The 15,395-nt window shown below is 36.1% G+C and overlaps 1 protein-coding gene across 1 annotated transcript in view; it reads left to right on the top strand.

Annotated features, from left to right (window-relative positions):
• eys (EGF-like photoreceptor maintenance factor) overlaps window positions 1-15,395 on the top strand; it is a 183,479-nt gene that overhangs the window by 101,598 nt on the left and 66,486 nt on the right. The window contains exons 33-38 of the mRNA XM_088012971.1: window positions 1,726-1,939; window positions 7,824-8,014; window positions 8,896-8,987; window positions 11,151-11,301; window positions 11,433-11,545; window positions 12,806-13,062. Coding sequence (XP_087869097.1) covers window positions 1,726-1,939; window positions 7,824-8,014; window positions 8,896-8,987; window positions 11,151-11,301; window positions 11,433-11,545; window positions 12,806-13,062 — 1,018 coding nt within the window. The remainder of the gene's footprint in view (window positions 1-1,725; window positions 1,940-7,823; window positions 8,015-8,895; window positions 8,988-11,150; window positions 11,302-11,432; window positions 11,546-12,805; window positions 13,063-15,395) is intronic.

The raw sequence follows: 15,395 nt of genomic DNA, 5'->3' as shown, positions 1-15,395 counted from the left end.
CTTGTTCTTGTGTCAGCAAACATTGGAACATTGATGTGGGAACAGGTAACGGTTTGCTAAGTTAATGCCATAAATATAAATATAAAATCATTCAATTAAATGAAAATGACATGAACTAATTAAAGTAACAAACAAAATAAATTGTGGGCAGAGCACAAATAAAGTTGTAAGATTTACCCATGAGAAAACCAGGGGATCTCAAACCCATCCCACCATGCTTGACCACCACAAACACAATATGTGCCACAGTAAATGTCAAGGCTATGTCATTTTCAGATCTATGCAAACGCATGATTTTTGTTTGTCATTGTAAACTAAATCTATAAAAAAACAATCATTATTTTGGGTAACGGGGAGGATCAAAATCCGAGGCAATCCTGGATAGTAGATGAAGACGAACCAAGATCAGCTGATTTAAAGGTTACACAGACTGACCAGCTGGTGGCGGTAGTGTACCAACTTGCTGTTTGGGAAGAAAAGACTATGGTGAAGTAGAAGACCTGCAAAGACGGATGGAAAGTGCTGCTGGTGTGTTTAGAGCTTCCGTCAACACTTTATCACCGTTAAATCTCCACTCAGATTACACATCGCTTTGACTCCCCACACCGTTTTACACGCTAAAGGTTGGCGTCCTGCTCTGACTTGAACCAGCTGTTTTAATGCGCTCCGCCTCTGTTCATATCTGAGCGCTGCAGTTTCTACCAAGGTTAACTAACTACAACTATATCATGCATTTATAAAACTAGATATAATACCCTTTGTTTTTGTGCTTATGAATCTATTTATTAGCCTTTTTAACTGTTCTGAAATTTATTTTTTTGTTTTTTATTTCCCTCACACAAGCAGTTTACGTCAGCTGTTAGCAAATTATGGTCCTCCATTATTCCACCTGCCGGCATTTACGCTAGTCCGCAACACCTGTCATGAACACAAAGAAGTCTTTATGAATGTTTATGAAGTTGTCATGAAGTGTCATTCAGTAAATAATGACATAAATAATGACACCTTTAATGCAAAGTTGCTCTAAAAGTTGCATTAAAAGTCCATTAAAAGTGCCAACTTTGCATGATTTTGATGGTCATTTTTAATGGTCGTTCAATGCAACTTTTAGAGGAATTTTGCATTAGAAGTGTCATTATTTACCAAATTACACTTCATAACAACTGTTATAAACATTCATAAAGACTACTTTATGTTCATAACAGATGTTATGTCATTTTTATGACAGGTCATGTCAGTCTTATGCACACCCCTTCAAATAAAGTGTTACCAAGTTTTCTAAGTCATATTTTCTCCATGTTATTCATTGATTTATAAATGTCACCATTTCAAACTAAATATTCAATTAGCAAGGTAAATATTTACTTAACCAACAAAGTATATAGCTTAAAATTAAATAGCTAGTTTGGAGTTAAATACTCCTTTTGAATAATTTCTTGTCAATAAAATAACTTGTGATTAGTCTTTCTAGGTAGTAGTTTAAAAAATACACTTTATCAAGTAAATCAATCTAAATAGGGGAAAATTATGTAATTACATGACAAACTAATCATGATTTATTTATTTTATTTTTTTGCTGTTGGGTATCGTCTTTAATAATATGATTTTTAAATCTAAAATCTACTAAATACTTTGACGATTCAAACTATGAACACCACGTCTCATTTAGCATTTCAAGGCACAGTTGCATGACACATCTCAAGGCTGTCTAATTTATGTACACAGGGGAGGAACTGTGAGCACAACTATGATGACTGCCTGCTTAATCCATGTCCAGAAGCATTTTCCTGTGTAGATGGCATAAACAAGGTCAGCTGCCTGCCTCCCAATACGAATCCTGTTCCCTTGGTGACGCCAAGCGAGAACATCACTAGCGGCTATACACCCAGGGTTCTAATGCCAGCTCTAAGCCCAGTACCAACAGCTGAACCATCCACAGGTATGGACCATGTTGTGTACTTATAAAAATTGTTTGTGGTAAAATACCAATGTGGTAGTATTGTTTGTAATTGTATTCCACTTTATGATTCCTGAGCACATTTCACATTCTACATTTGAACAGTTTATCTAGATAGAAAATGGCATGAATATATTTCACAAATAGTCCAAAACAACACAAAAACATGTGCATGTAGTAATTAAGAACTCTTCTTGTTTACTTCCTGTGTTCCATTTGTTCTGCTACATTCACTACAATTTAAATACCGTTTTCGGTCCTTGTGTCAATAAAACATTGTAACAGAAGATACGATATTTTCATATTAAACCAGGCATCTGCTGCTCTCCTGAAAAGTACATACAGTGTTCATTTTTATTTACTTGCTAAGAATGGATAAAAGTTTAAAAAATGATCATAGAAAATATCTATTGTTTTGAATCTATTATTTTTGGAAAAACAAATATAAAAGTTCCTTGTTATCTTTTCATTTGTTGACTTTAAACTTCTGTGTATTCACTGCATCTGATGCAGTTAGTGTATATATATATATATAGTATTTTTTTTTTAGATTTTTTGGCTCTAGTGGCCTTTATGTGATAGTTAATTGACAGGAAAGTGGGTAATGAGAGAGGAGGAGGACATGCGGCAAAGCTCACCAGGCTGGGAATCGAACCTGCGACAGCCATGTCGAGGGCTAAGGCCTCCTTTATATGTGTGTTGTGCTTAACCCCTGCACTACCACAGCACACCCCAACTGTGTATATTTTTAAGACTACTTCCTTGTGTGACATTATGAAAAAATTTAAAGAAAGATTCTGCCATATGGGAACCATGCTACTCTTCTTACTTGTGCAAACATCATATATTAAACAAATTGACTCCAAGTTACACTTTCTAAATGGATAAACTCTGAATGTGGTAAAGTAATGAGCCCAGTTCCAGGAACTTGGTTTTGAATTAAAAATCCATAGTTACCATGTCCTTCAGAGCAAACACAGCTACACAGCGTATTGCTAGCTTTGAATGAGAGAAGACAATCTGAGCCCTTCTCTAAATTGAATTTTTATGGAGCCTTTTGAAAATAACAAGTTATGATTTATAAGCTCTGATTCAGAGATTGTCATAGGAGCTCTGTGCAGCTATGCTGACATTCTGTGCAAATATATCTCTGTGCTTTCTTCTAAATTGTGTTGCCTATATCTATTTGAGGAAAAAAATGTGATTCCAGAGAGTAATATAGCTGATCAGTGTTTGGTTTTACATCCTTAAAATCTCAAATGACAGATGCTGAACATAATTTGTTACACATTATTGGGACTGGATGCAGTCATCTATGTAAGAGGAGGAATTCAGGAGTGCAGGACAGATTGTTACTCTGTGACAGATGAGGTCTGTCTACCTTTGAAACTGTGCACAGAACTGTAAAACAGACCTACTGAACACAGACAAGCTTGAGCCAATTTGTTGCGACACTTTGAAAATCAGTGTGGGCCAAATGTAATTGAGTCCTCCCCACAGCACCTGATGCAGCTCTTAGTCAGCACACTGGTTAAGAAAGGGTTAAAGGTGCACAAAAAATGTTGTTATAGGAGACAAACCCGAGCATCTGCACACTGAAACATCCTTTTACTCTTCTACACATAAGTGCATAATCAAAGTAAATAAGTTTTAAAGTAAGAGGAGCCAGAAACTCACGAGTTTATTAAACTAGGTCACCATCTAAACACATGCAGTGCCCTTGGTGCTGCTTGAAATAGACTCAGTGCTCCTTTAAACCACAGACTGTTCCACAATCTCTGAAATATATATATCAAGTTAAAGTGAAGTCAAAACATAAGAGGGGTGTACGCACGGTACATTGACAGCGTACGATTCTTTTCTTTTATTCTAATGTGAAAAGAATATTCAGAACTGCTTCGAAATAAACCTTAAGGTTTAAATCGGTTCTTTTCTGCTCTGTACATTTGGAGCTGGGCTACACAGCATAGAACCTTTACTATGTAATGTGAAAGCTGATGAGAATCTGAAATTGGGATGGAAGGAGGCTTACTCCTGCTCAGCTATGATTTGGTTGACTTTCCTTCAAGTGATCACCATGACACAGGTGATGCTGTTATCGTTTGCTGCCATGTGTTGTGGAAATCAAATTATCCCCTCGAAGCTGCACAGAATCACCTTGATGAATAAGATGTTAGTCATCTTTAACATTCAGCACCTCTTACGGCAGTCCCACTATTAATCTTAATTCCCACATCTGTGATTTTGTTTTGGTGCTCTTGATTATGTTTTTTTTTATTTATTTATTTTTGTAACATACACTTTGTCTGTATTTAGATACTGATTCCTGTAACCTTTCTGAGTGATTTGGTGAATTAATATTGCCGTCATTAAGACTTTCTCTAATTAGAAAGTTATAAATAAATTTGACATTTAAGGTTTATTTTATGCATCCTTCTATTAGAAGTATTTCTCTTTTTATTCCATTGCAGCAGTTGCAGCAGTCATTTATTTAAAAAAATATCTAAATAATACATCAGGAAAAGTAAGTATTGAACCAATTTATGTTTTTTTTTTTTTTTTTTTTCCAAAATATTTATATCGGGGATATTGACATGAAATTCAGATGAGACTCTAGTAAACCAAACATACAATGAAAACAACAAAAATAAGTCCATAAAATATACTGTGAAGTGAAATTACACAGGCAATAAGTACTGAGCACTTATGGGTCACTTTTGATTCTGACCCATTTTTTCCCACAAACTGTCTTAAAGGTTCTGTTGTCCTCTTCTTTGCATTATAGTCATCAGTTATTTCCATTCAGTTTTTCCATCCAGTCTGATTTAAAGTCAGACAGTGGAAAAATGGTTTGTGTGATGAAGTGCATGCAAAAATCTGCTTTAGATTTAAAGCTTTAGATTTCTCACCAATTCCATCAGTACGTTTTGCAACACTGTAAATGGGAAAGGTCCAGAGAGAGCACTTTACTTTTATCCATTATGACATGTTTGTTGTGTGATACCTCGGCAGTAATGCATCTTTTTATAGATTATCAATGCTATTAATTGACAATATGAATTGACACTGAATCAGAGAAGAATTGCTTTCAAATTACTGACAAAAAATTTGTTATGCTTTTACTGCGCTTCTGTTCTTAATGTGTCCATTACTCATTGAGTGTCTACTTCCACTTTACTACACACAACATAATTTTGTGGAGTTTTTTTTTTGTTTTGTTTTGTTTTAATTTAGTTGTATATCATCTGCTGATGCTAGCGTGTCAATATCTGCATAAAAAAAAATAAATTGACTTGTTCAACATTTGGGCTCATAGCTATACCAGCAAAACCAGAAAAAGCCTGTAATATATTTTGAATTGGATCCTTCATGTTCTATAGTAGAGGAAGGATATTCAGCAAAATCTTATCTATTATAGGTCATTTCTCTGCCAATTTTGTAAGTACAAAATGACCTTTTGCCTTCTTTTGGGACTGTGAAATTGCTCAGGTCCAAGAATGGTCTTCTGCAGTATTTTATCTCTGTCGTGTGACAAGTTCAATCAGTCAGTCTATTACCTTACCCAATAAATCAGCGGCAAAGCAGAACTTACATCATGACTTCTTTTTTTTTTTTTTTTTTTTTTATAAATGGTACATTAAGTCCATATTAATTAAATTTCCCCATCAAAGTTCTGTCTCCCAATTAATTGATCCTTAGTTCACATTTCTTCAGATATATTTTTCTAGTGGAACGTCTTCTACTTTAACCCTGCTGACATTCGCCTACAGTTTGTGCCGCAACACTGCGCTCCTCCTCTCCTTGTTCCATTAAATATGACTTATATCAGTTTTCTCACCTCTTTTATGATCATGTATCAGAACTGGCCCTAATTAAATCAGATCTGAAAGATTTATATCAATGAATATCCTCAGTAGACAACATTTTCCCTTTATAGGAACTGGAAAAGCTTTTGAAAAGATTAGAGGGTTGAAAAATTGCTTTGTCAGCATTATGTTAACAGTGGAAAAAAAAACAGATATGGAACATAGTGGGAAAGATTGTGTAGATTTACAATTTAGATAGGGCATGAATAGTTACCTAAGGCATGTGCAAAAATCTGGAATGTGAATGCAATAGGTAATAGTAAAAACAGTAGACCTTTGAAGAAGAGACTGAAATCTACTGTTAATGAGGCATGATGCTGCTTCCTGGCAGCAACCTCCTAATGCATCAAAGACTACATCAGACTAAACAAGGCTTTAAAATTAATGAATAGCTTTGTCTCTGAGGGGTAATTTTCCATCATCAGCATTGGCAAACCCCATTGTCGGTAGCAAAGCAGAAGACAGTACGGCACTGCTTCCGCATCCATTTATCCTGATTAATTCATGCAACGCAGTAGGTCTGATCCTGATGATTCTCTCTTTTTGTTATCCCAGGATCCTCCTCAGGGTTTGGGTAATATTGCTCCCTAGAGAGAATGTGGGTATTTAGGTTAGCTGGCTTGCCAAATTCCCTAAGGAGTTTCTGCTAGATCAAAAGGGGGTCTGGCTTATTAGAACTTGGCATTCGACAAGTATTGATAAGTTCACACTTAGCAGCTGTATGGTTAATCACATCATCAACTTTAAAAAACACGTTGCTGATTTCTCTAGTGATTATTTTTTTCTCTCTCTCTGAAAAGGAAACAGAGCAGAAGACTATTTCATCTGGGATTGCTTCATCCATTTACCAGGCTCTGGCTTTTGACTTTTTTCTTTAGTTAGCTTCTTTTAAATTAGAAATATTGAGCATCAGTGATCCTAATGCTGGAGTCAGTGTCGGTCTTTTAAGTTTCATTCCATCACTAACCCCCAACCGTGTCCAAGGAGGAGAACTTTCAATCAGATACCCCATAATTGCCAAGTCTCATCCATGAAAAATAGTATGCTTTGACAATAAGATGAGGAATGTTGCACAGTGCAACTTGCAAGAATATCTTAATTTCAGTTTTGTTTATAATTTTTATAATTTAATAAAAGTGGAGAAGTACATCCATCCAGCTATTGTCCTCTGCTTACCTGAGACTAGGTCACAGGGATAACAGTTCCAGGATGGAAATTCCAAGCATCTTGGTGTCCAGGGACATTCTTCAGCTCATTTTGTTCAATTCCCAATGCGTTCGTAAGCCAAAAGGGATATATATTCCCTCTGGGAAGCGCCTGGAAATCTGTCCGTCCGTCTGTCCATCCATACATTATTTTTTTTCCACTTATCCTGGCGCCTAAGCATAGAGTTCCACACTTTCCTCTCCGCAGCCACTTGGGCCAGCTCCTCTGGGGGCATCCTCCCAGAGGGACATTCCCTCAACATCTCACCAGGAAGGCGCCCATTCTTTCAGTCATGGTCCATATCTCATAACCAGTTGTGAATCAAAATTGATTGACTTTAGACTAAGCTTGATGAAATTGAAAGACTTCTGACTTCACTGGGACTTTTAGCACCAATGATATGACTTTACTTGAACTTGAACTATTCAACTTGAAAATACTTGATAGTTTACACCAAGCAGAAAATGTGTTACAGTAGAGCTGTGGTTGGTGCGCAATTCAGCTCACTAAGCACCTCTGGCCATTTAACTGTCTGCAGACTTGGGTGAAAATACTTCAAAATGACTTGTGAAATTCAAAACAATGACATGACACCTTTTGTCACAAATCAGTTTGCTTTTATCATTCTGCAGATGTTTCTCTGTAGCATATGCTGACCTTCCTGTTTCTTTTTCCTTGAGAGGATCCATTGGGAAACCTAGCTGATCGCACTCTAAAGATTCATAAAGTAACGTAGCTTACGTCTCCTTAACCTTTCCCACAGTCTAAGCTTTGTGTATTTATCTCTTTCCCAGATTCAAGCTACCTCCATTACTTTGGGAATTCATACCTTGAGTTTCAAGGTGTTGACCTTGGAACTCTCAACAACATTATTGTGAGATTTCAAACCACAGCTTCTCAAGGAACTCTCCTATATGTCGACCAAGGACCCATTAATGGGGATTTCTTTTTCATGAAACTCTTTATCCAGGATGGGATCTTGCAGGTAAATTATGGTTTTATAGATATGTTCCATGTTCTCACAGTGGCTATCTGTTTGGTAATTCTGGTTCAAATATGTTTGTTTTTGTTTTAGAATATTATTCTATAGTATCAAACTGAAAATATGAGAGAAATATTGGCACAAACTATTATCAAAATAGGAGGACAAAAAGAGTAGAACAATGTTGTTGTAGTATGGACAATTCTTAGAGCGAAATCTAGTGCATTATAATTACAGTTGCTGGGGGTTTATTGTGAAATGTGTTCTTAATGTGCAGTAAAATCTTCGGTGCTGAGATTTCTAAGAATCTTATTGAAAAGGAGAATTTCTTGTTTTTCAAAAGTGCCTTGAGACATTTATTGTGAATTGGCTTTACACAGGTAATTTATAAAGCCAATTGAATTGAATTAATTTGTCAGTTCCTAACCTTTTCAGAAGTAATAGTTACTACTCTGGACAGCTTTTCAGAAGTTATTTTCTTGCATGTGTGGATGATGGCAATGCATTGTCCTACAAGCCACTGAAGTGGACTTTAATGCCTCAGTTCATACAATACACAAAAAATGCATCTACCAATTATTCTTGTACAAAAAATAGCATTAAATTGATGGGAATGCAATTAACTGGTTATACTAGAATCATTCATAAGTTTAGTTGTTTGACTTGCACTATGCTATATTTAATAAGACTGGAGTACAGTATGAGTAAGAGATAAAACAGTTTTTGTCTATTTTTAGAACACACACTCGAGCATGAATACGTTTGTTATTCCTGATGATGAACGAAAACATTTCCTGAAGGAAGCTATCAGAAGCCATGCATGAAACAGACCATAAGATGCCAAATACAAATTGCATACTTAAACCTCCTCTCAAATGTTTCAGTATGCCTTTTGCTGCAATGAAGAAGATGAGGTTACACGGATGAGTGCATCAAGTCACGTTGACGATGACAGAGTTCACATTGTGCATATTAGGTATGTACACCTTAATTTAAGCTTGCGGAGACACAGTAGGTATTCGTGATCAGATCTGCGTTGTGGTCAGGCATTATAGAGAAGCGCTTCGTATGCGTTAGTGTTCTAGCAGAAGTGGATAAGCAGTGGAAACATTTCATGGCTTTTACTGTACAGGACATCAAACGAGATGCAGTGTGATATTTATCTGCTTCAGGCAAGAATACATTTTCTGTTGAGGAAAAAAGATGCATGTTCCCAGTGATAAGCCACTTAGGTCCTTGTAAAAAAAATCTGATATATATATATTTTACAGTGTAAGCACCCCAGGTCCTTTGAGCTACATCTCTTGTTACCTACGTTTTCCAAATGTGGCAGATTTGTTTACAGGGTAGGGTTGTAAACTAACTCTTGAGGAAGCAATATAATTGTCAGGGATTACCAGATGAAGGATTTAGGTTTTATAACAAATGGACCGGCAGGCCTATGTTTTAAAGGAGCGAAACAAACATTAGAATGTGCCTATTAAAATGCATTAGTGATCACTGACCATGTTTTATTGGCTGTTCTGAAGTCTTCATTTGCAGTTTTTCATTATGAAAAGATTAACAAGCAAAAGCTAAGCACAAAATCAATGTTTAAATGATTTAAAGTGAGGCTGTGGCCCCTTTAGTTATGTTACTTCTCGTGCACTCTCGCTGCCAGCCGCTCTATATTATAATCTGACATAAGACAGATTGTGGTTTCGTTTCAAGACATAAAGTTATTATGTATGAGCCTGAAGCTGAACCAGTCAGTGTTCAGCTTATAAAAATTAGGTTTAGAGACATATTTGCAATGTTTTGTGAGTCTATTTTTCTTTTTTCTTTTTTTTAGATCAAAATTCTGTTCAGAGAAAAAACATTTTAACACACCACTGAGAGATAGAAATTAATTTGTTGCCTGAAGATGACATTATGTGTACAAGTTAAGACACTGAAGGTGATAACGAACATTCAGTGCCAAAGGAAAGCAAATTATTTTCCCACAGAAACAGAAACTGAGTGGGAAGGTTGCCGTCTTGTTTTCTTGGCAGAGAAGCTGCTCTGCCCTAAATATATGAGAGGCCAATCAGGTTCAAGGGGCTACAAGGCCCAGCCCTTGTTTTTTTTTTTTTTCCTGGAAGAAAAATACTACAGCAGTATGAATCAATCATAATGTTCTACTCCAACCCCTTGAGACACTGCAAGAAAGAGAGCTGTCATAACTAGGGGGTTGGCTGTATGGAAAAATGGTTTCTGGTGTCACAAAGCAAATTCTTTGTAATTGTCTGATGGCTGACTCCGTCCATCTTTGTCTGATTTGACCCAGAGCTACACCACCACAGCCATCCTCAACGTCACTGCCTAACTCATTATAGACTTTTAATATATCTTCCCGTCAAAGACGCTTTTCAATATGTTAAATAGGAACCCGGTGGGGCTGACTTCTCAAGGACAGTGAGCACAGTGCCCTCTGGCTGCCGGCCAGGCCGCTCTGGCAGACTGCTTCTAAATTAACCGCATCTCTATGCTGGCTTTGGAGGAAGGACTTATGCAGGTTGTCGCAAGTGCCCCGAGTGTTTAGCCAGCATATGCAACGGCCTGCAACACCAGCTTAACAAATCAGACTAGATTGCTTCACGGACCTTCTAACTTCTACTCAGGGAACAAGAGGCATCGGGAGGCGCAGAGAGGGGACTTTGTATCTGTGGCCTGAGAACCCTCAAGCTACAGCTAGTTAGTCCAGAATCTGCACTTAGGTAATTATCTGTGTTCCCCTGTTGTTTCCAAAAGGCAAATTGGTTTTGGAATCTGAGACTATAGGGTGGGTCCAGAATAGTTTGTGGAGCCTCATAAGATGGCTTGAGAAAAGGAAAGGGAAATCGCCAAAGACTAGTGATTGTTGGGCATACCAACAAGGAAAAATGATAGATGGTGTTGAATTCTGGGAAATTGTATATAAAGCAACTGCAAAAAACAAATGAGACTGGTCAATTTATCACACTATCAAATAAGATCTTACACTGAAAATACACTTACGTTGGTGGTCATAACATCAAATTGTAATGAAATTCAAGGGGTATGAAATTTTTTACAAGACACTGACATGGCAGCTTGTGTATGTCTGCGCCAGCATCTTCCTAACATGTTTTTGCCTTATCAGACAACACCTGACCCCTTGTGAGGCAGAGCTGACACTTTCGGGGCGCACAAGAATTAAAAGCATAGCAAGTAATTACTGGCTGGGACACATGATTCAGAGAACAAACCATGTCTTTGTAGGTGGTTTGCGACAACAATATATTCCCAATCAGGTAAACTTTGTGATTATTGTGTGATGGTTTAACTAGCTGTCAAAATTATATGGTTCTACATACTTTATGGGTTCAACACATTATCACTATGAAGCTAAAAATACATTTCTTTTGCTTATTTTCTTTTAAAGAAAGCAAAGCCTCTTCACAACTATACTGGCTGCATTGAAGTAATAGAAATTAACCACCTAAGAAGCTTCTACACAACTGATGCAGTTGCTGGCAGCAACATAGATCAATGCAGGTAAAATACACTGTATCCCTATTACTAAAACATGAGAAAGAAACAGCTATTTTGTATTTTCTTTCATCATTTTTATTTTTTGCAATGCCTTCTTTTTTGTTTTATATTGATAAAGAAAAATTGTCGTATTATTTTGGCATCAACACCAGATCAAGCAAAAAATCTGAATGTAGGGACTCTTTGAAATACCACCAATGTTTTTTTCTTTTTCTTTTTTTTTAAAACTAGTCCACTACTATAATTTGGCAACTTTTTCTTAGAAGGAAAAAATAGACTTGCTGAAGCTTGATGAAATATTTGTGACATGCTAAAAATAATCAGGATTAAAGTCTCCAAGCCCTTTTTATTTTATAATTTTACAGTTTCTGTCTACAAAGCTGTGTTTCATAAGACACTCACAGTCTTACTCTGATCCCCAGTTATTCTAAATATGCTAAGTAAATATGTGGATATTCTGTTTAGTCATTAAGCTAAACTAAGATTACTAGTTTCTTTCAGAAATATTATTCTTTAGTCTGGATTTTACATTGTTGATAATGATGCATCGTTTACGCAGTGTTTTGCTGTCAGTAATGTTTCAAGCTGTTCCATTCATTAAAGCACATAACCCCTGATGCAAATGCAATGTAGAGTAATAATGCATCAGCCACACTTAAGTAGTTCGTTTTCATTCATTACTAAATAAAGCTTAGCTTTTCACTGCCATTTTAATTTCAGTGTAACAGCAGCTTAACAATTGTTGTTTTTATTGGCAGAAAAATTATATTAACTGTGTAAATTAGATGAAATTATAAATTATCTTTGTATTTTATTCAATAACAAATCATTATGTCTGAAGCAAATAATAAATAGGCACAATTGGAAACACATTTCTCTTAATATTGTAATCTTCTTTACAGGAACGTGTTTGAAAAAGATTGATCTGTAACATTTTAAGATTATATAATCTTTATCTTTTCACAATAAACCATATTATCAAATAAGTTTATAAGAAAATGTACAAAATAAAATGAAACAAGCGTGTTATGTAGATACTTTGGATAATATACTGGGAATCCAGGAAGTTTAAAAGTTGGGAGGAGATGCCGATAAAGAAGCAACCTGTTTTTCTTATCTGGACCGCAGTATTTATGTACCCTTTGCTTTGTAAACCTATGAGGCCCAAAACAATGGGCCTCATATGTTTTTTTGTTCTTTGGCCTTTTACACCCAAAAAATATATGCCTTTAAATTGATATTTTACTCAGTCCTCTTTTTCAGGTATACTTTACATCACATGGTGGCCACCACAGAAAATTACCTGAGTCTGACCTCTCCATCAGCTTCACCTACCTCAGTAAGCACAGCAACCCTGGTATTGTCCACTCCGCCTCCCAAGCTTCCTCTGCATGAACCCGAAGCTGGCCATGATGATCTTTGCCACAATGGAGGAACATTCCATCAGATTCAGCTTCATGGAAGAACTCTTTCCTCCTGCCACTGTCCTCTTCATTTTACTGGAGCCTTTTGTGAAAAAGGTACCTCAAGATATTTGCTTTTTTTTTTTTTCTGTACTCTGTTTTTATTATATCTGATTTAGGAAGCACAGACCAAAAAAACTGCTGTAATGTGACCTTTATAGTGGTATCACCAAGAGCCATCCTTTGAATTATGTCTGGTAATATATGCTGAGCCTCTTTGGCTAATAGGTTTCAGTATGAGGGGTAACAGAGTCAGCTGCATTAAGAATTTTGAGTGATGTGAATTATTCAGAATATGATAAATGAAATGAGAGATCCATATAAGCAGCTTGAACATTGCTGTATGTTCATATTCCCCTTCAGCATGCACCCAGAATGAGAATGCAACCTTAGACCACTTGTTCTGCGTTCTCACCCACTTTTCTAACCAAAAAAAAAAAAAAAAATATATATATATATATATATATATATATATATATATATATATATATATATATATATATATATATATACATATATGTATATATATATATATTCCCACTACAAAAGTAGTAAATCCAAAATGGTGCTAGTAGTACCTCACATGCTGCATAGGAGTTTTTCTTTTACCAGTTCCCATTTTACAGCTAAAGTCCAATCCATACTACAGATTAACATCTAAATTAAACATTAGATTAAAAATACAGATTTTGATGTTTGATCTTTTACTTGTTTCACACTTAAGAGTGAACTTGCTTAAATGTCAATTTGAAGACAGTCATGTGTACAAGTTGACATTGGTTTGTAGTTGTGCCAATAGCATGCCACAACTACAAACCAATCACGACCTGATCTGTAGCCTGAGCCCGACCCAAAATTATACACCTGATCGGGTTGGATGCGTTTGACATTGGCTTCTGTAGTGTATTTTTACAGCACAGAGAAAATTTAATTTGAACCGAATAAAGTTGTGTTAATCTACTTATTATTGACTAAAAAGAGGAGCAGGTAATTTATCCTGTTGAGGATAGAAAGAAAGTTGGGTTCAGAAGTCAATTAGACTGTAACAAGCCCAGTTCACTACACAACTAATGTGCATGTGACCCAACCCTGTTCAGCTCCTATCAATCACACCTCACAAAGGAGTGGTCCAAAAACAACAGCAGTAAAAGGTTAAGTAAAATGATATGACACAGTTTCATAAAGATGAACATCTTCAAGTAGATGCAGATGACTTTGTTTAATACATTATTTCTTATAAAACATTATAGCATAAATGTCACGCTACACTACTATAAATGAAATCTTCCACCATTAATTAAGTAGTCTAGCTGTCAAAATAGTCTGTTTATTAGCTATGTAACTTATTTTTATCAGCTAATATTTACACTACATCTGGAAAGTATTCAGTGCTTCACGTTTTCCACATTTTATGTTGCAGCCTTATTCTAAATTGTTTTAAATTAATATATTTCCTCAAAAATTTACAATTGCCTCATTACGACAATGCACCTCACCTGTCTTTAATGGTCTGAGAGTCCTTCAGGTACATTTTGGCAAACTGCCATGTGCCTTTTATTAAGGAGTGGCTTTCAGCTTAGCAGCCAGGACAAGAGTGAAGAACTTGAAATAATTGTGCCTACAGTCACAGGTTTTAAATGAAGACTTCAAGGTAAACATTAGTTACTAACTGTCATATGTGCTGCACATTGTTGACCTAAGAAAAGTTTAAAGTGTTGGGAAATTATGCTCATAGCATAATCTCATGTTCCCAGAGCTGACATGATCCTGCCTCTGAGCTAACATTAACAGTCATTAACATGAGCCTGAGTAGTTCGCCTGCACCCAGCACCCTGATTTGACACGTCTGCCATGTTTCTTAAAAATGCTAATTTACAGGTGTTTAGCTAATTTACAAAGCATTATTTGTCTCTGCAGGCACTGTGATAAAATGCTTCTATTTTTAAGACTCATTTGTTTTGTTTTGTTGTTTTTTTTTCCTGCGGGAGACCACCACGTTGACAGAAGCTGCTACCCGCCCCTTGCATGATTCAGACGCTGGTTTATTGAGTTAGTTATTAAAGATGATTTCTTCTGCCTAAAGATCCACTGGAGATGAATGATGCATTCATTTGCTGTTTTCTTTATTCACTTATTCCAGAATGTTAGATTTTTCAGTTCAGGAAAATGCAAATGGCGCACAACAAAATATCATTTTGTGGCTCCCCAAATTAGGAGAGCTTAAACCTTCCCAGACCAAATGGTGGTTACAACTTTTGATTCTTTAGATTATGTGATAAACTGTTGTGTCGTATGCTAGTAGGATATTCATTTCCTCCACCATAGCCGTGACATTAATCAAATGTTCAGTTTGATTTTATTCTAACAATGATCCTTTCACCCTTTCCCTT

Source organism: Poecilia mexicana, unplaced genomic scaffold, assembly GCF_051168715.1.
Source record: "Poecilia mexicana isolate PSO_F unplaced genomic scaffold, ASM5116871v1 scaffold_15, whole genome shotgun sequence".
In the NCBI taxonomy this organism is placed as follows: Eukaryota; Metazoa; Chordata; class Actinopteri; order Cyprinodontiformes; family Poeciliidae; genus Poecilia; species Poecilia mexicana.
Note: the sequence above shows the minus strand (reverse complement) of the source record. Positions and strands in the feature narration are given on the sequence as shown.